Source organism: Mugil cephalus, chromosome 7, assembly GCF_022458985.1.
Source record: "Mugil cephalus isolate CIBA_MC_2020 chromosome 7, CIBA_Mcephalus_1.1, whole genome shotgun sequence".
NCBI classification, from domain to species: domain Eukaryota; kingdom Metazoa; phylum Chordata; class Actinopteri; order Mugiliformes; family Mugilidae; genus Mugil; species Mugil cephalus.
Window position 1 is genome coordinate 25,023,108 of NC_061776.1, and position 19,704 is coordinate 25,042,811.

General features: G+C 39.7%; 1 protein-coding gene across 5 annotated transcripts in view; it reads right to left on the minus strand.

Annotated features, from left to right (window-relative positions):
- astn1 (astrotactin 1) overlaps nucleotides 1-19,704 on the minus strand; it is a 401,467-nt gene that overhangs the window by 271,274 nt on the left and 110,489 nt on the right. For 3 of the 5 annotated variants that reach the window (XM_047589219.1, XM_047589218.1, XM_047589216.1), the window contains 2 exons: nucleotides 17,940-18,089; nucleotides 11,543-11,710 (listed from right to left, as the gene is read on the minus strand). In XM_047589219.1, coding sequence (XP_047445175.1) covers nucleotides 11,543-11,710; nucleotides 17,940-18,089 — 318 coding nt within the window. The remainder of the gene's footprint in view (nucleotides 1-11,542; nucleotides 11,711-17,939; nucleotides 18,090-19,704) is intronic. The other 2 variants (XM_047589220.1, XM_047589217.1) reach the window with 1 other exon arrangement.

Sequence of the window (19,704 nt, forward strand, 5' to 3'; positions counted from 1 at the left end):
TTGAAAACAAAAATAGAAGAAATATTTTCCCACTGCCAGGCTGGAACTTTGTCCATTTTTCTCTTAGATTTTGGTCTAATATCAAAGTCTTACTCTTTTAAATGTTTTTTTTTCTTTACAGGGGCAATCATATGAAAGTTTGCATGAAAACAAATTGCATCCCACAACAATCCGTTCAGTTGGATTGTAGTTGCATTTCTGAGTGTAGGTGGAGAAATGCAGAGCTCAAAATGAAAATGAATGATAAAAATGTCATCACATCAATGTATATAGGCAGTTATCCTGAGGCGGACTTACACAACAAAGAAAATATTAACCTAGAAGAGAAGAAAGACTGGAAATCAATCCACCCGAGCCGTCACACAGATTTGTTTTCTGACTATTAAAAGCCAAAAGCCATCTCAGGAACAGACACTGTCGTGAAGCTCAATAAAAGTGGTTTCTTCTTATCCTGGAGCAAGAAAGTTGTAATGTAGAATGTAGAAACATTTAAAGCTGAAGTTTTTGTATTGCACTGGAATGTTCAGCCCTAGCTACTTTAATCCTGGTTAATTTATTTTAGCTTGCCAGCTGACCAGACTTTGAAAAATGTGTCAGTTTTCCGATCTTGACTGACTGCTATTAGTTGATGGTATTGAGATCCTTAAATTTTCCAAGCCCCGCTAGAAAATGATCTAGCAGGGCTAGACGGGACTAGTTAGCTAGCTTGTGGTCAATAGTTCCCCAGCTAATAACAACAAAATCCAATCTAGCGAATGAAAAAGACAGAAAGTTGAAAACTGCGCCCCATTTCTGCCTGGCAAGCTGACTGGTATTTGTTGATGTTATTGGAATTAATAAATTAACTCTGATAAAGCCAGTAACTCAGATAAACCTTCCTCTAGCAAATTACTGGCTGACCAATCAAATGGTTTAGGGGGACTTCATCATTGGAGCGCAGTGGATTTGAATTTGTTTATAACAACATGGAGTGGTTGTAGGACTATCCAATTGCATGTAAAAGTTTAAATAGCAGAAAATCTCCCATGTTCTTGTCTTCAATCAGTTAAAACATGCCCCATGATGAAATCCCAATGATTTGTTAGCAGACTCATATTCTTTTTTGAGTTGCAATACCCATACCAGTGATTCACGATAGTTCTGCATCATACAATGTAATTATTTATTTAGTCTTTAAATAAAATATATCATCAAGCTCTTTCTGACTTTTTAGTCCTTGGCATTTGGTTGCACGATGAAAAATACATCCAGACAACCTAAAAGTAAATAGTGAAGTTAACTTTCACCCATTACACAAAATGTCTAGACTTAATAGACTCATTTTTGATTAAGGGTCACACTTATCTGACTGGATCCAATGATTGAATAACATCCCCTGCCCAAATGAGAAGTGAATAGATCAGTAATTAGTCTAATGAACAGACAATTAGTACAGCCATTATTTATTAAAGGAAAGCTTGTCTTTCCAGAATCAACTTGGTTCTTAAGCAACATTTCAGCTGGACTACTGATAGATCACACGTAGCACAGCTGATTCATCCTGAGCAACAGATGGAGGCACCCATGGTTTTAATTTTTATTAGTAAAAAGGATCCCTCATTAACAGAATACAAAAGAAATGAAAGATTGAGACTCTCTAAGACTTCCAACATCTCACCAGTGGGGCTAGAACAGTGTGCGTGCTCAATGCTGCCACTGTCCTGATAAGTGAGGCTTGTTAACAAAGAACAGTGAAGCGTCAGCTTTTTGTTCTGCTGTCAGCTCCTGGGAGAAATGTCGGCCTTGACTTTGCTCACTATGATTGATGAGGCCTCACCTTTGGTTTAGAGGGTTATCCAGGGGTAACATGTACAACATGCTCTCCTCATGCTCAATAGGAGGAAAGCGAAGAGCGCGTGCCCTGGGCTTAGACACACAACTGTTAATGGAAAAGGTCAACTGTCAGTGCCTGCCAGGCTAAAGGAAAACCTATTCACTGATTTTCTGGTTCGGAAAGGTAGCTGGTAGTTGAATGAAAAGGAAATGACTTGGACAGTTTGTGGTTTCAGGTCCATCTATATTTTATCCACAAGCATGCTTGTATTCAGGACAGTGTGTATGCTCCTGAGATGAGTCAAAGTCAATTTGGAGACCAGGCCCGGCAATGCTTAGGAAATACTAAGGGGGCTACTCAAGAAAGAGAGAGAGAACCTAAAAAAAACTTTGTAATATTATACATCCATCAAAAGAAACTCTACAAACACGTTTTTTTTTTTTTTTTTTTTTTTTTAATAAGGACATAGTCACAGTACTGGTCAATGAGATGGGCTGTGACATACTTGGTGACGTACTTGGTCATTCTGAACCAGGAAGTTGGTCTGTTAATCCTAGACAAGGAGGCTCAGTTGAAAGTGTCCATTAGGTGCAACAATTACATTGCTAGAGTGCATGCCCTGCTCTTCCAATCACATGTAATTATTCATTTAAAATCCTTAAAGATTTTCCTCAAATATTAAGAAAAATTAATACATCTTCACCACTTTCCTATGGTTCCTATGGCAGCACACCAAACAGGCAGATCCCATTCCTGAGTGTAACTGCTTCTTCGGTGCTTTTGGTAGACGTAAAGAATGAAAATGTTTGACACTCAACCCTCCTCCGAAGAAACGGCGCAGCACCAAAGAGAGTTGTTGCACACTTGCCGAACAATGCTAAACGCCTCATCTTCCTTTAATTGCCGTTTCATTGTGCTCTCAGGTCACGGCACTCAGCTCAAACTTGTTTTACACTTGCACGGTGTTACATTCCCTAATTGCTCAATATGCGGGCACCGAGCCAGATTCCAAGCATCGCACTTTATTTTCACGACATTGCGCCCCACTATTTGTCACCTTTTACAACACATAGTGTGAACTGTATTTAGAGCGACTAAGTTAAGTAAAAACTTGTCCCTAAATAGCTTGGGACTCTAGATCTCAGGACTGCAATGACTGCATTGGAAAAGTCAATGCACGGGAAGTATGTTTTTTTGTTCATGCACTATTTTTTATAACTTGTGTGCAAAATTATTCTATTTGTCAGGCTGATATCCGCACATTGATCTAGCATGAAATGTCTCTCCAGAGGCACAACATGTCCGGTATTTCAGAAAAATCCTGCAGTAAACAACAGCAAACGCAAAGAGGGAACGAAGGTGGTGGAAACAGTCTGTAAACATCAGTGGCCAGTACACCCGGGTTTGGAGCTCTACAGGGGGTGAAGCGCCACGCGTTAAAGCATCTGCCACCTCTTTTAATGTCTCACAGGAACAGCGCAGACATTGTCGCAGCCCATCTCAGTTTTCATCAGTATTTCCTCCAGCAGAAAAGAGGATTGGATTTAAGCTATCTATAGCACCTCTGCAATCTCTTTGCAGCCCACACACACTTTCGCTCACTCTCATCTGCACACCGTCCCACTGACGAGCCCACACATAATCACACACACGCGCAACGGTTTCATTACGAATGAATCATGCGAAAAATGCAACACAACTGCAGCAGCCTTGCTCCCGGTCCGTGTATCATTTTAAGCAATGGAGGTTCGGCCGTGTGGCTGAGTCTCAGCAATTATTCTGAGATGAGCAAGCATGAGACACGATGACCCAGCTTTTAGATTCATTTAAAGGTCTCAGAACTTACTCTGCATTGCCCAGGGGAAAGACGGGCTGCTGAATAATAGATGCAAAACAAGGAAGACACTTCCAACGATTCAAATGAGATTTTCTCCTTTACTTCTAATGTGAGTGACACTGGCACAGGTTTTCTTAGAAATTAAAATGTTGCATTCCGTAATTTTTTTTTCTCGTTTCCTTCACGGAAAAAAACAAAAATCAATATCATATAAAATAGATATTAACAGCAGCACTCTGAACAAATCCCAATCATAACAGTCCCCCCACATACATATCATCACCTACTGGAGTCGACTCAAATAAAAATGCACAATCAACTGCAATCAGGCTTATCCACTCTACAGTGGTGGCACGTGTTGTGATGGATGTTGTATCAGGAATAAACATACATAAATCACCGTGTAAGGAAGTGATTAGCTTGTCATTTTTTTCCCCTTATGTATCAAAACTAATCCACATGATTGTCTGAGTTCAGTAACCTTTCCTTAGACTTTTCCACAGAGAAGCATCCCAACGGTAGACAGGAGCAACAATACCTTTCATAAAGAAACTCATTTAAGATGTTGTTGTCCCTCAGCCTCTGTTACGCACTCTAGAACTTTATTTTTCAACTCCTAGCCACAGCTATATTTGTACACGAGAAAATTGGTTTTGTTGCCAAGGCAGAAGTCTATTGTCAACACCTCCTCAGGGACGGAGAACACATCATACTTAGCACCTTCCCGTGAAACCCAATTGCTGATCGAAACAGCAAAGGGGAAACGTTAAGGACTCGTATATGACAAGCAATCCTTTAAACCATCTGATTAGTGTCTCTGAATACACTAGAGAGGACTAGAAAAGACTCACCATATTCACACCATGATGGCTCCTGTTGATAATCCACAACTACAATTATTCAAGGCTACTATAGAGAGATACTGTTTCGAAAATATAAGGAATTTCTCAGACTAAATTGTTTCTAACTTGCTAAAACAACAAGCTCTATTATATTATGCTGTTTCGCCGGCTCTCGCTTTGTTCATAGTGAATTTGGAAGTAAAGAAAGATCAAAATGTATTCTCAGGCAGAGAGAGTGATAAAGAGCTTGTTAAACAACAAAATGCTCTACTATGCTGTTTTATCAGCCCAATGTTCTCATCATCTGTTATATCAATGCTGTCTGTGCTTGAATAAAACATAACGTACAGTAGCTGCACATGGCGTTATTTCTAGTGTGAGAGGACGGGATAGAGGGTTACAGGCATTACGGCTGTCATCTACATCCAGCTTTAGCGATGCTAAAATGGAAATGCTGATTTGTTACATTTAAATGTGTACAGCTTAGTAATGATTACAAGGAGTGCAACATTATTGTGCTCAGTGAGTACTATTCACTTTTCCCCCCTTTTTTTCTTTCTCATAAAGATTGGCATAATGTTCTATCAATCATAACTCACTGACATGCTGTTTTGGCTCCACATAGCTCAGCTGTAATTTATCACATCAATTCAGGCTTCCGTCCATCACTCAGACCCACTGCTCAGCTATCCATATGAAGAGTGTCATCACGCAGCAGCTTGGGAAAACACATGCAAAGTGGCGTGCAAATTAAGAAAACATCTTCAGCAGCTCGACATCACGAGTGCAGCAATTTCAAAAATGGCTAATGCGGAGCCGAGCTGCAGATAAAAACGTTACCAAATGCAGAAATGCTGCATTTGGTAATGCAGGACAGTGTACAAGAAGGGTCCGAGTAGACTCTACTTACTTAGGTTTTTCAATGTGTTTAGTAGCAAGTGCCCTGTTCTTTGCTGTCATTTTCTGGGGGAGTAGTACCAGCAAAAAAAAGACATCAGTAGGATCAACAAGCTGATCCAGAAGGCTGGACTTGTGATTGGTAGGAAGTTCTAGTCGTTTGTCTCAGTGAGGGACAGGAGGACACAGGACAAACTGCTCTCCATTATGGACAATCCATCCCATCCACTACACCAAACATTAGAGGGTCAGAGGAGCTCATTCTCCAGCAGAATGATTCCGCTCCGCTGCCATAGACAACGCTACAGAACCTTTTATTCCTTACTCTATCCAGCTGTATAACAGCTCATCTTTTTGTGACAACTAAACTACAACGACCAATTAATTTCCCTTGTGGGTCATTGAAGTCTGTCTCAGTCTAAGCATAAACTACAACGTTACAATGTTTCCAGAGATCTAGACTAGAACTATGACTGTATAGAAAGATAGATGAAGTCTCTGAGATGTCACCCATGAGTATTTTACAGTGCCGTTTTAGAGCTCACACTCCTCAGCAGCCAACAGACACCACCTTTAATTGTGCATATCTTTAGACTTTTCCTGTCTGCAACTTTGGGTATGTAGTGGCAGCGCTTTTCCTTTCCCCTACACCCATCTCATCTCATCTCATCTTCCGTACCGCTTAATCCTCCACTAGGGTCATGGAGGTTGCTGGAGCCTATCCCAGCTGGCATCGGGCAAGAGACGGGGTACACCCTGGACCCTCGCCAGCATAGTGCTTTCCTCTACACTTTTTTCTTAATATACTTTTGCCTGGTAGCAAGTGTTTTCACAGATTTCAATATGTTTAGCTCTTAAGACAACTGTAATTGGAAGCTGGCTAGTAAAATAATAATAATAATAATAATAATAATAAATACAGTATTCAGTGCCACAGAAGAATGAAACAGACTAGTGCTTAGAAGAGAAAATTACACCAAAAAAAAAAACATAAAACATCTGAAGAGTTGCATAAAAATGCCGAGCCATGATGTTATGTCATTCAAATTAGCAGAAAATAAAGAACAATTATTTTATCCGTAGTAAAAGTAGGATTTGTATTAGTATGATAAGCACCATTTCTTTCATTAAATTCTAGAGGTTTGCACAGATCAAATCCCACATAGTGCCACAGTGTCACAATTCATTAATTAGACTGAAAAGTAACAAGGAGCGCCTTGAACCGATTCTTCATCACATCCATCATGTCTAGCGGGCGTTCCACTTGCAAAAACAGATGATCAACAGCCTGTGGAATAGGAGCCGTGTTAGGTGTGAATATGGAAGAGGAATGTAGAAAATACACTTGAGGCAGCAGAGCCTGGGCTATTTCTATATTCATCATATTTTAATTATGAAATAAGACCCGTGTCTAGAAAGGTTCCGGTTTAATTTGACAGCAGAAGAAATAATAATAAATAAAAATAATAATAATAGTGGTAGAGCACCAAGGTGCAAGAGAATGTTAGTGTTACTTTAAAATAAACGTGAAGAATGCATCTACATAAGAAAATATATCAAAATTTGTGAGATTAAGTGTGATGCAATGTTAAAACTTTATATAGTGGTCGTACCATTTACACACAATAGGTGGGTTCTTTTATCTTGTACCTGCAGCAACATACAGACTCCTACTGTATTAAGTAGCTGATTGTTTCTTGTGTGAGTGGTTGTTTATTATTTATATAAATTTAGTCCTTCAGACACTAGTTAGGCACACAGCAGGGTTTCTACTATGGGGCCTGCCCCCTTCAAGTTTAAGTTAATTTTATTCAACTTAATTTCTGCATAGCGCAGGATCACAGCAGAATATATTTAAAATCACCTATCCTATAGAACAGGTCTATACCATGTTCTTTATCAAACAGTAGATATACTATGTTATTTATCTTATTTACAGAGTAGCATGCCGTTTTTGTCTCTACATGTTTGTGTGTTTACGATCCTTCTGCTCTCCATATCGCGTACATTAGAGCTGCAAGGACCAAATACACAGCCTCACAGACACACAGACACACCACTCTCCCATCAAGCCCCATCCCTTCACACAGAAATATTTCAGGCTGGTGTCAGCGATACCGATCCGATACTTTGTGTAAATAAGCCCTAATGTGTAAACCTAAAAAAGAAGCGTATTTCAAAACACAGCTTCATGAAGAATATGAGACATCAGTGTCATTTATTTATTTATTAAGTCGGGAAATAAATTGAGATAGTGGCCTCAATTAACAGGAAACACAATAATACCAAATATGTGAAAATGCTTCTTCAAACACTAAAAATAAAAATTAGTGAAATAATAAAGCCATTAAAATAAATTATCGTTTAACTATCAAGAACTACTATAAAATGAAAACTTATTTTTGGCATTATTTTGTCCAAATTTGATAATACCCTGTTAGCATATTGTAATTCAAGTGTTATGTGAGAACAATTGACTTCTGCCTGTATATACAACATTCTGCTTTATAAATATCACCCCGTGACGGTATTTTTCCACCAATCACAAGTCATTTTACAGAGTGTTGCTGGTTTGGGTGTTCCTATCGATGTCGATATGCATTACGTCCCATTGCTAGTGAAGGCTCAATGTCAGACTTCTCCATGCCGATGGTTTTTATGCATGTTAGTACTGAAGTCGGGCACACTGTGTACCGGTTTGATCAATGAAAAAAATGTCCAGACGGCTTATTTGACCTGTTTTCATGCTGAAAAAGAGCCTGGGTTTGAACGTGTTCATGGGGAGGAGGGCTGAAAATAACAAGGGGGAGAGGGAGTGGGGGCAGCACAGATTTTACATACATTGTCTTTAATTCTGAGACTGTGCTCTCCTCTTCTGTCCACCTCATCATAAATGCCTCATATTCTGTGTTGTGGTTTAACCTGAGGTGTTTGACAAGTGTTACTACATTACCTTGAATGACTAAAGTATCGATATTTTGATTTGAGTATCGATTTTAGAGCATAAAGACCTGGAATCGGACATATCAATATTTCAGTATTGATTTGCACATCACCATTAATGGAAACACTCAAAGGAAAAGAACAAAACAGTTAAGTTTCAAATAAAACCAAAACAACTGGATAGCTAAGTGATAGAGATCTGACAAGTAGCTTCACATTGTGTCAAATTACTCCTCAACTTTTCCAAAATATGAGTTGCAGGCTATTTTCAGGTGATTAAAACAAATGCATCAGTCTTTTTATTGGAATTTTTGATGACAAAATCCATCCACATTAAACAAGATGTTGCATGAGAATAAATGAAGTTGACACTGGAGTCACACAAACTAACTGATCAGCTCTGCAGCTCACCCTGAAGAAAAAAAAAAATCAGGTCAAGAGTTTTGGGCAATCTATTTTCCTTTGCAGGCTCTGCAGCCCCATGGAGCACTGTCATGGTCACAGCTGTAAACAATTCAAGAGGCTGCTGGCGAGACACTGCGGCTGCATGGTCATTTAAACACAAGCGAGGAGCCCAAAGGTTCTGGAGGCGCATGGCTCAAATAGTATATGTCCCTCTTTCTCCTACCTCCTACAGCATTACAGTTCCTGTATTTATATGGACACGAGTATTCTAATATTCTCGTTCTCATAATAAGAGTAAAACCCCAATAACAATTGAAACGCATGGCGTAATCAGCAGAACAGATGGTAAACCCTTAAAAAGCTGTTCAAAGGGAAGCAGCTTCTTTTTCATTTGTTAGATTTTCTGTAGCATCTATGCTTCTCATTGAACAGTCTTCAAATAACAAATCAAATACCAGTTAAGACGTAATCTGTAATCAGAATGATATCAATCAGGCTGATGAAGTATTGTCCACACCCCCAGAAGACCCATGTCCATTCTCTGATGAGTCTCAACAGACCTACACAATATTAGGAAGGTGGTCATAATGCTTGACTGTCTGATTGGTGTATTATGCCTATACACCTTTTTACACTATTACATCTTCTTTCAGATTATCCTAAAGGCAGTTTTTGTTGGTAGAAAAATGAGACAAGTCTAGGACAAACTGATGTAGGCTTGGTGTAACCTTCACTGTGTTCATCTCCCTTTCCCTGCATTGAATCTGAAAGTAAATGGCTACAGTGCCTAGGTTTCTATGTTCATGGCCGTGTGTGTGTAAACACTGTGCAAGGTCATGTTTGTGTACGTGACTTGAGTGATTTATGATGAGGTCAAACTTCACGGTTCATTTTTAATTAAAAAGTTCTGCATTTCAAAGTGTATGTTCTCACTGTAAATGTCCCACATGCCCCCAAAGGATCTGCCAGAGTACAATTTGTTCATTAAGGCACTTGGCCACTTTCCCAGTTGTCAATGCTAAAAACAGAGTTTTTTATTTATTTATTTTTTTTTTCAGTTCAAGTTATACCATCCAATGTAATCGAGCCTATATTCATGTAGTGAATTAGCATCGTGTTGTAGTGCGAAACATAACCTGCGAACCTCTAGAGGACATGAAGTTACAGAAAACGAATGTACGAATGTATCAGTTTTTCTGAGAAGTTTAATTTTAGTTGATTATTTGAAAATCAGGAAGTGACATCAAAATGATTGACAGTTGATATTGACAACCAGCCCATGAAGTGGTCCCTACATAAGTGTACAGTGTATGAGCCAATATGTCTTTGTAAGTGGTGGAGGTAGAGCAGAGTGGATCAAACACCAGTTTGTCTAGCTCAGGGGTGTCAAACATATGGACCAAAACCAGCCCACTATAGGGTATAAGTGTAGCTGGGTCAATGTTTACTTTGTTTTATTCATCTGATCATTCATTATTGTCATTATTCATTTATTTTATTAATTAATTATGGTGAAAATTCTCAAAACCTGCTCAATGCTAACACTGTCTAAAAGAAGTTTAAATTTTATTAAATTATTGGGTAACACACAAAGGGGTACATGGTTGACGTCGGACCAAACTCCCGGCAAAACTATGGCTGCTCTTGTCGTGGTAAGACGTGTCGAGATGCTCTCTCGTTACTCTTTAACGTATGCATTTAAACTGTCATGTAAAACGATTGAAACTGTGCGCTAAAGTAACGACAGCCTTTTATTAATATGTTGCCATGTTTTCAATTGCGCTTTATCGTAAAAGAACGGTTGAAGTTTCGGTTTAAAGTGACGTCTCCCGTGTATTTTGTGCCCGTTGTAGGAGGCAGACTGTTCCTACCTGCAGCTGTGTGTTTCCTGACTCTGCCCTGTGCTGCCTTTTCAGGTGTGTTTTGTCTGAAAGATGCTTGAAATGTGATTTTTGAGATGTGTTTGTGCTAAGTATGAGAGAGTTGAGTTTGGTCAGAGCTGTAATGACGTCAGTAGAGCACACATTATTTCAGTTTTTTATTATTGTCCTTGTCTAGAGGAAAAGTATGGACAGTTTTTATTTAATAATTTCATGGTGAATTTTGCTCTGTTTTTCTAATAATTATTATTTACAAGTGAGTTATAGAGATATTCATTTCATGTGATTCTTTTTGTTTCTATTCAAGAGAGTATTTTTCTTTCAAATTATTATTACTGTTTATTTATTCATGTATTTTTTTTGCTTTGACATATATAATACAGTAAAGAAAAAAACTACGGCTGCTCTTGTTGTGGAGGCAAAGTGCGTGTTTCCTGACTCCTGTGCTGTCTTTGCAGCTTATAAGCATCCATTTCACAACTGCTTCATAAGCTGGCCCGCAGTATGAATTTGCAAAGACCGCAACTGCAATTTTTTCAAGTAAAGTAACTGCTATTTCTTATTTGTCCATTCTTTTAGTGAGAGTAGCAGACAGAACACAACATCAACAACTAAAAAGCAGATAGCTTTCATAAGTGCTGAAATCGCACTTATTTCTTGTCGTTCTTTTTCTTTTTTTTGTAAAATGCTAAGTAAAAGATAATAAAATTTTATAATGTACCTATTCATTTTTGAGTTTTTTTATAGGTTGCTGTGCTATTATGTTACTTGTCTGGCCTGTTTGAACTCAAATTAAACTCTGTGGAGCCCCTTTTTTTTTTTTTTTTTTTTTTACACAGTTCAAACCAGATTATAATTATTATTATAATTAATAAAGGTTCCGCGGTCACGCTTTTGACACAAAGCAGAAGTGTTCTCATCTCACCTGACTCAGGTTCACACTGATGCTCGCAGGGATCCAGGAGGCGTCGTCCACACAGCTCATTGACCCAAGGCCCGCTGGCATTCTGCTGGTAAAACAACAAGATCTGGGCCGGGTTGAGCCAGTCCGAGGCATCCAACTGGCTACCCTGCAGCAAAATGAACCTTGATCCTAAGCAAGGGAAAGACACAGTGGGAACACAAGAGGGACGAAGTGAGAGACGGTCAAAGGGTTGAGTAGAAGAATAAATTATATGGACAGGGAGTGGAAACAGCAGGAAGAAATATGGAAAAGCAGAATAAAAGGAGAAGGAATGTTAAAAATAATAATAAAAAAGGTTAATACTCCACATAAAAACTTGTCTTGTATCGGACAATGTAAAACCGTATGACTGCAGCATACATACTTGGTCTGAAGAAGATTTTCTTTCCTGCAATTTCACAAGTTTCTTTGATAATTTTAAACTTTCATAAAGTTGTCAAAAGACAGAAGGACACACGACACACTCATCATAACTCAAATATCTCCAGGCAATTAAGGACAGGTTAAACCTGCAGTCATTGCTCTGAACTGAAAAGGTGGTGGAGAAGAAACACTTGTTAGAGGACCTCCAAACTAAAATGGCACGATTAAATAAAAATGATTTAAAAATTCCACCTATTTTTGCCCTTTATTTAGAAGAATAGCTTTTCTTCTGTGCAGTGGTTAGCACTGCCATCTCACATGGTTCTTAATCTCATGATCTGTTCTTTCTCCCTGTTCCTGGCTTCCCCTCACAGTCCAAGAGTATCATAGGTGTGTATGAAAGCGCGACGAAACAAAGATAAAACTATTTCGGATGTTTTTTCCCACTCATCCAAGTGGCTTTTTCAGATCTAAATGACCGGGGGGTTTTGATGTTGTCACTGAGAACAACTGCACATGGTACCTCAAGGTTTATACTTGTTTGTGTGAACTTGGATCTTGTTCAGGTGCACCCAACCCTCTACAGGGTGAGCTGTTACAGATAATCTATATGTGAATGAATTATTACTCTTTAATGTCATTTGAGGAGGAAACAAAGCACAGCCAAGATGTCACATTTTGACAGCCACAGATCTGAAAGGTATAAATGTGTAACATTTAAATAAAGCGATACCAATAATAACACGACTAACATTTATGTTGGTTGTTATTATCATCAGACATCCAGCTGAGGCAACTGCTCTGCTGCCCTGCAGCCAAACAGATGCAGCAGGAGCGAAGTAAACGGGGCTTGGATTTTGAACACATTTTCCACGGTGTTTAAATAAAAACAAGTGCTCGGATTAAAAATGGTGCATATTCAGACATCAACATATGTTAGTATATACTCATTTGATAAATTTGGGCCTTTGTTTGGGTAAAGGATTACAAAGAAGCCTCGTCTTGTCTCCTTCTCAATGGTGCAGTGGGAAATTGCATTTTCATGTATTTCTTGCCGAGTTAATGACTTTACACAGCACGCATTTAATTCTGTTATGATCAAGATGATGGGGCTCGCAGATTAAATTGACTGCATGTCTGTTTGAATACAATTGCATTGTAACTTGGCTGAAGTCAAAGTAAGACGGTTCACGGGTGCAATTTTAGGTTTCAAACTTTATTAACTGTGGCATCGCCAAAAGGCAATCAACACTTTCCTATTCAGAGCTGTTTTCGTATGAACCCCAACACCTTGCTATTTGCATGTCTTATTAGTGAGATATATAAAGGAACCAACTAATTTCAGCCTCAGACCAATCCAATTGTCAGCACTGATAAATGCGCAGCATCTTATCTATGCAGGGCATTACTAATAGCCAACATGTGTTACAGAAGAGGAGTAAATAGAAAAGTCTGCAGTAGTAAATGAGTTGACAGCATTAATAAATGCCACTGCAATGCTGTTTGTTTTCTATGTAAATTTCAGTTTGAGCCTCTGATCAGTGGAAGAAAACTGCTGAGCACCACGGTAACATTCTGTTGCAGTAATGGAGGATAATGAGTCAGGGACTGCAAGTGTTAGTGTTTCTGTTTAATTTCAAAGCTACCTACTTATGCTTTAATTGTCTTGTTGTTGAACGGTGCGGCACAGAACTTTCCGTTAAAAGGTTTAATCAATTGGTTACACTGAATATGCTTATAGGCTGAAGCCTCATGAGGTTTACAGCTCAGATGCTGTCGACCAAAGGGAAATATTTCCTAAGCAGTTTGCGGCTGTCTGGGAAGAAAAAAAAAATGAAAAGCAAGAAACCAGAAAAGCAGAAGAATACAACACCAAAACCAGACAGTAATTGGGAGGAGGGGGGCCCTGGGCACCCTGGCACAGCAGGTGTCACTAGAACACTTGATAGTGAGAGTTATCTGCTATGTAATCTCTGTAAATTAGCGGCAACACTCACTGACCAAAGCCCTGTCCATTAACAAACATAAGATGCACTGGGCATTTGCTAACCCAAGCATATTTAATGACTTCTTGGCAGGCTCTGCCTCCCTAGTTAGTGCAGTCTCCTTTGAAGATTCCTTTAGACCTAGAGCACATACTGCAAATAGCTGGACACACCTTGTTTGTTTAATTGTGTAAAGTCATAAAATTTAAAGACACCTGTAGTGTTTCAGGATTTTTCATATTTCTGTCTTTTACGTCCTATTTGATGTGTCCACCAACAAGAGGTATGCTATGAAATCTGATGAACATCCCTGACCCTCAAATGTTTTGTGGCAGAAGGTTGGCCATGAGGCTCTGCTGGGAAGTGCTTACACTCCAGAAAAGATCTGCCAGGGCAATCAAATCGTTTGGGAGGGCTTTACACGTTGATGGTGATAGACAGAGGAGTAACAGTGACATAGTCATACTGTTCATACATCTGAGTTTAATTTATTCACAACAAAATGCCTCTGATTGGTTGTAGAACTAGCCATTTGCATGAAGATTTTGCCCCGTCTGTTTTCTCTCTGTAATATAGAGTGGAATGTACTAAATGAATAAATAAGAACCTGGAGCCAACTTGAATTTCATCAACACATCAAGTGTGACTCGCACAGGAAGCCCTGTATGCCTGAATGGACTTCCAAAGAAGAATCAGTGAAGTGGGAAACTGGCTTAATACCTAATTTAAGGAACACTGTGCAGAACTGCAGTCCATGTCTGAGTAAGTCTGTTAGGCGGAAATCTGGCAGAATATCATAAACGAAGAATAAGAAAAGTGAAACGATTCCTCTGTCATACTCTGGACTTACACAGACCTGGCTCTAAGTTACGGCAGTATAGGCAAATGCTAAGGGCACCGTGGATCCATAGAGGGTGCACTGAAAGTGGGTTTTCATTTGTTTGTTTTTGTTTTTTTCCCGCCATATTAACAGTACTACTTTATATACTATTCTTTTGTAATATTACCAAAATCCACTACAACTTATCTAAAGCATATTAGTCAAAAGTTAGTTGAAGCAGCTCTGTACGCAGCTCAGATTAATGAGTGTCCAGCCACCAGCCCTCTCCACCAGTGATGGCGCTGACACTATCCACAGAACAGGAGCAACGACCCAGAGATGGTCAGCACTCGACAGTCTGTTCACAGTGAAGTTAATGTCATCATGTCAGAAAGGCCAACAGTCTTGGTTGCTCAGGGAAGAAAGAGAAGAAAAGAAGAGGAGAAAAAACAGGAACAACACAGAGGTAATTAGGTATTGAAAATCAGTATGTAATGTTTTGTTGCTAGCTAGCTTAACTGGAGCAGAAAGTGGAGAGGGCATAACGTTACATGCAGCAAGTGGACTACTAGCTAAAGCTAGTTTACTTTGGAGGATAACAGAGTAAACTTTGCCAGTTATAAAATAATAGCAGCTAGCATTAGCATCAGTGATTTCCACCTCAGGGATATTGGAAAGTTCTCAGGTGTAGAAATTTCTCATATGTCCTGTTGCATAGAACAACATCCTGTCTGCCTAAGAAACCAGGTATATTGTTCCATTTTTATTGACAACTAGACATCCAACATTAGACCAGAGCTGTAATCTGGGCGATGTCATCCAAAATCATGTCTCATTCGAAGCTGAATGGAATTTTCATAATGCTCCAGGTAGGACATTACATACTATACTACACTATACTATACTATGCCATACTATACTATACTATACTATACTATACTATACTATACTATATTATACTATACTATACTACACTATACTATACTATTCGATGATATATTTATATTTTATTATGTTTGCACTGTGTTCTGTTAAATTTTATTTTGTGCAACGAGTATCTTATTTATATTGTTTGCATAGTTAGTTATATTTATTTGCATTTTGCATGCATTTTAATAGTGTACGGTGTATTGTATTTTTTCATTGTTTGATACAGTATCTGAGTGTGAAATAAAGTGAAGTTAGATTGAAATTGAACTGTTACAAATAACTGTCTCTTATCATTCAAGCCATTTTCAAAAAAAAAAAAAAAAAAAAAAAAAAGCCTATTTAGGACCTAAGCAAGGTAAATTGAAAGCTGTTCATAAACATTTTGGAGGTAATGCGTGGTACTGGTCTCTTTTGAAAGCCAAGATGCTGACATTTCTATCACAAAAGTCAGAATCACTAAATGGTATGGGTCTTGTGTAATCAAAGTTGGGTTGGGTTTGCCTGAATTTTTTTGTTTTGAAAAAAAAATGTTGGTTGAATCCTATGACTTTTATCAACGAAATCAGATTAATATTACATGTGACATTTACTCAAACACATTTCGTGTACAGAGCTCCTATTGGTTCAGAAAGCTGCTGCTGTCCCATATACAACCCAGCAGATTTGGTAAAGGGTTAATACTGTTTTTATTTGTATTCTGTTACATGTTACAGGGAGTTGTATTGGACCATGTGTGCTTTAGAACAATGCTGCATGATGTATAATATACTGAGGTTTCATTAATATATTTTGTGCAATAGTTTATTGATGGGGGCGGGGGCGACACACCAGAATTTTGCCTAGGGCGCCGAAATGACTAAGGCCGGCTCTGGTCCTGTATCACCGTCTTCTCTAATACTTTGTCATTCCTCGAAAAGCACTTTTGTCGATGCAGACTCTCTCTTACTTACTGCTCAGGTTCAGTCTCTTACTTTTCACTTAAGACTTATTTGGCAAAGTACTGAAAATAGGTTATAAGATTAATGGATTTGTCCATTCTTTTCACTCATTAGCAATCGCCATACCACCTCCAATGGCACTCTGTATGAGTGAGACTGCATTGTCCATCTTTTGGTCCTGGAAAAATACTGAGGATGACCTGGATCAGAGGTCCTTGGCCGCCATCAGTATGAACATGTTATGCAGCAGCAGGCCAGAGTGAAGTTTTAGAATTCTCATCGTATCCGATCTGAGATGATGAACATTGGCCACATTTTTATTTCAGACTACCTACAAGTTGGTGGTGGAGGAAAGCTTGTTCCCTCATTTGTTATGTTTCTTGAATAGCTGTACATGTTGTTACACCGGGTAAACATAACTTCTTCAAATGATTACTTTCCACGACACAATAGGCAAGGAGAAAGGTGTGACTCCACATTCGCGAGCTTTTCTTTGCAATATTTGAAGGCAGACACGTGCGCAGCTGTTGGCATTAATAGCTTTTCCCCCAGTGGTGGGATCCAGATTTTCATTTGATTCGCCATGACATCAAATCAAGTGTGATGAGATTGTGGAGACATTTATGGAAACATTCTAAATCGATCCTGGTTTTGTAATTCAACAGGCAAATTTGCAATCTTTCATCTCTCCTTTCAAAGTTCCCTCCCTGGACGCTTCTCTGGAATTTTAATATCTCCCTGGCAGGCCGGTGTGTACCACGGAAAACAGCAGCGCTCCGAATCAAATCACACCCCCGGATGATAGATGAGTGAGCCTAGTCACAGTCTATAATGTATCTGGACTGCCAGCTCACTCCTGTGACAGCTAAAAAATGCCAATGAGGCAGCAGGAGCCAGCGCTTGGAACTGGTGCTGCTTTTTTTTATTTATTTATTTTTCCTGCAGGTGCTACATTGAAATTCATTAGTGAGGTGGTTACAAATAAGAAACTACAAGGGGGAGAGGAGGGATGCAAGGTTTGCTGCAGGTGGTCACTACAACCTAGCCTCAATGTGCTCCGATGCTTTGAGGGCTCATCTGTTGTGTGGTGTGACATGGGAAGCCCAGGGAGGGGGTGATCGACCTGACATTTACCTTTGTCTTTGAGAGAGCAAAGCAAATCAGCAGTTCGGCCACAAAGCGCAAGGACTCGGTATGGGATAAAGCTGAACTCCCTGAAGAGCAGCATAAAAATGCCAGCTCAGCCCCGTGGGGCTTTAAGTGTCCAGAGGGTTGCTTGGAAAAGGCTGCATTCACAACCTGAGGCTGGTGTTAATCCTTACCGTCGGCGATGAGGTGCTCCGGCACGTGTAAAATCACGCGGACCGAGAGGCTGCAGGAGAGGTGCGAGGAGTAAACCAGGCCGATCACGCAGCTGATGACACTGATCAGAGTCAGGGTGGTCTTATTGATGGGGCTCCGCGGGGAACCTGCTGCGGGGGACAAACAAGCGGGGAGGGAACGGGGGGGAGGAGGGAACAACAAGTGGTAGAGACATATGAAGCAGTGACCATGCTTTATTCCCCTGTAAACCCCTCATGCCATGAAGAGCAGACAAACACACATCACATCCCACAACCTGCACATGGAGACATTTTGCAAACAAGCCAAAAAAAAAAAAAAAGAGGAAAATAAAGGGCTTAGCGCCCATGAAAAGGACCTTTGGATCAAAAACCTCGAGCCTCCGGGAGGTTCAGACGAGGTATGGCTCGGTGGCACAGGAATAAGGTTTTACCTTTGAAGGGTATTAACATCCACGCTGGGATGTGTGAGGGGGGGAGAAAACGCCGGAATAAAAACAGTTCAGAGGTTGTTTTGCAACCTTCCCTCTTCCTCCTGCCTCTCCCTCTCTGCCAGAGTCTGAACGCCTTCCTTATCTCTTTTGCTCCAGAGTGCAACGCGGAATAGTGTGAAACGGGACCTCATACCCACAGGGGCATGCATACATGCACACACACACACACACACACAATACACACAATAAATAAATAAATAAATAAATGAATAAATCGCACGGTGTGACCTTGAATATAACCTTCGCGCTTTGTTTAAAGTGGCTATTTTTTCACTTGCAGAATAACTCTAGATTACATTGTCACTTTTTAAATTACTCTGGCAGAACTTTCTCATTCAAAAGCCGCCCAAGGCAGTCCGTTAAACAAAAGCCAGAGCAGAAAGACGACCCATCCTATTATGTATGAGGCCGGTTTATTTAATCAAGTGACACACCTAGACACACTGGACGCGGGGCATAATTCTGCCTCTGTGACTTCTGTTTCAAAGTTTAGATTTCAGTTTGTTTGTTTATTTTATTACAGGGTTTATCTTCAGAAGACAATTGACTGTGATATAAAACATTTCAGTCTTTTTATCCTTCGCTCATTGTTCCTTCAATGTGAAGAAACGCCCATGGGTTCCGTTCCCGTGGATCTAAACAACACAGTTAGGGCAGCGTTGCAGCCACTTCATTCTATTCTTGAACCTCGCTCTAATTAAAGGTGTTGGCTGCACTTCTGGAGGCATCGCTGTGTTTGTGGCACCTGTGCACATGACGGGGGAATAATTGGCTTGGAGGCGTCGTAAAGGCTTGTAACGCCTCCTGACAGCAGCTATTATTTTGAGGGCATCTGTGTTTTTATTTATTTTTATTTAATTATTTCATTATTTCCTTCCACACCCCATTACTGTACATCAAATCTGCGAGGACATGGCATGCTGACAGATAAAACGTGCCGCACCACTTCACGTTGACAGCATGTGCGCAGAATCCTCCTCAGAAATAATATTTTCGTGTAATATTATTTCAAAAATAATGGTGTTGTTCGTGTCGTCGGGAGAGGCTAATTTCGTAACATCCCCGCACTGAAAACCTCTGATCTCGCCGTCTTGTTTGATTTCACTCAACAAGATCGCATATGCAGATGCACTGAGATCAGCTTCACATGCTCACAACCACTGTACACACGCTCACGTACACGGTATACGAACAGATCGCATGTGTTTCCTCCAGGGGTCATAGGCACACACAACACTAGAACCATCAATCTG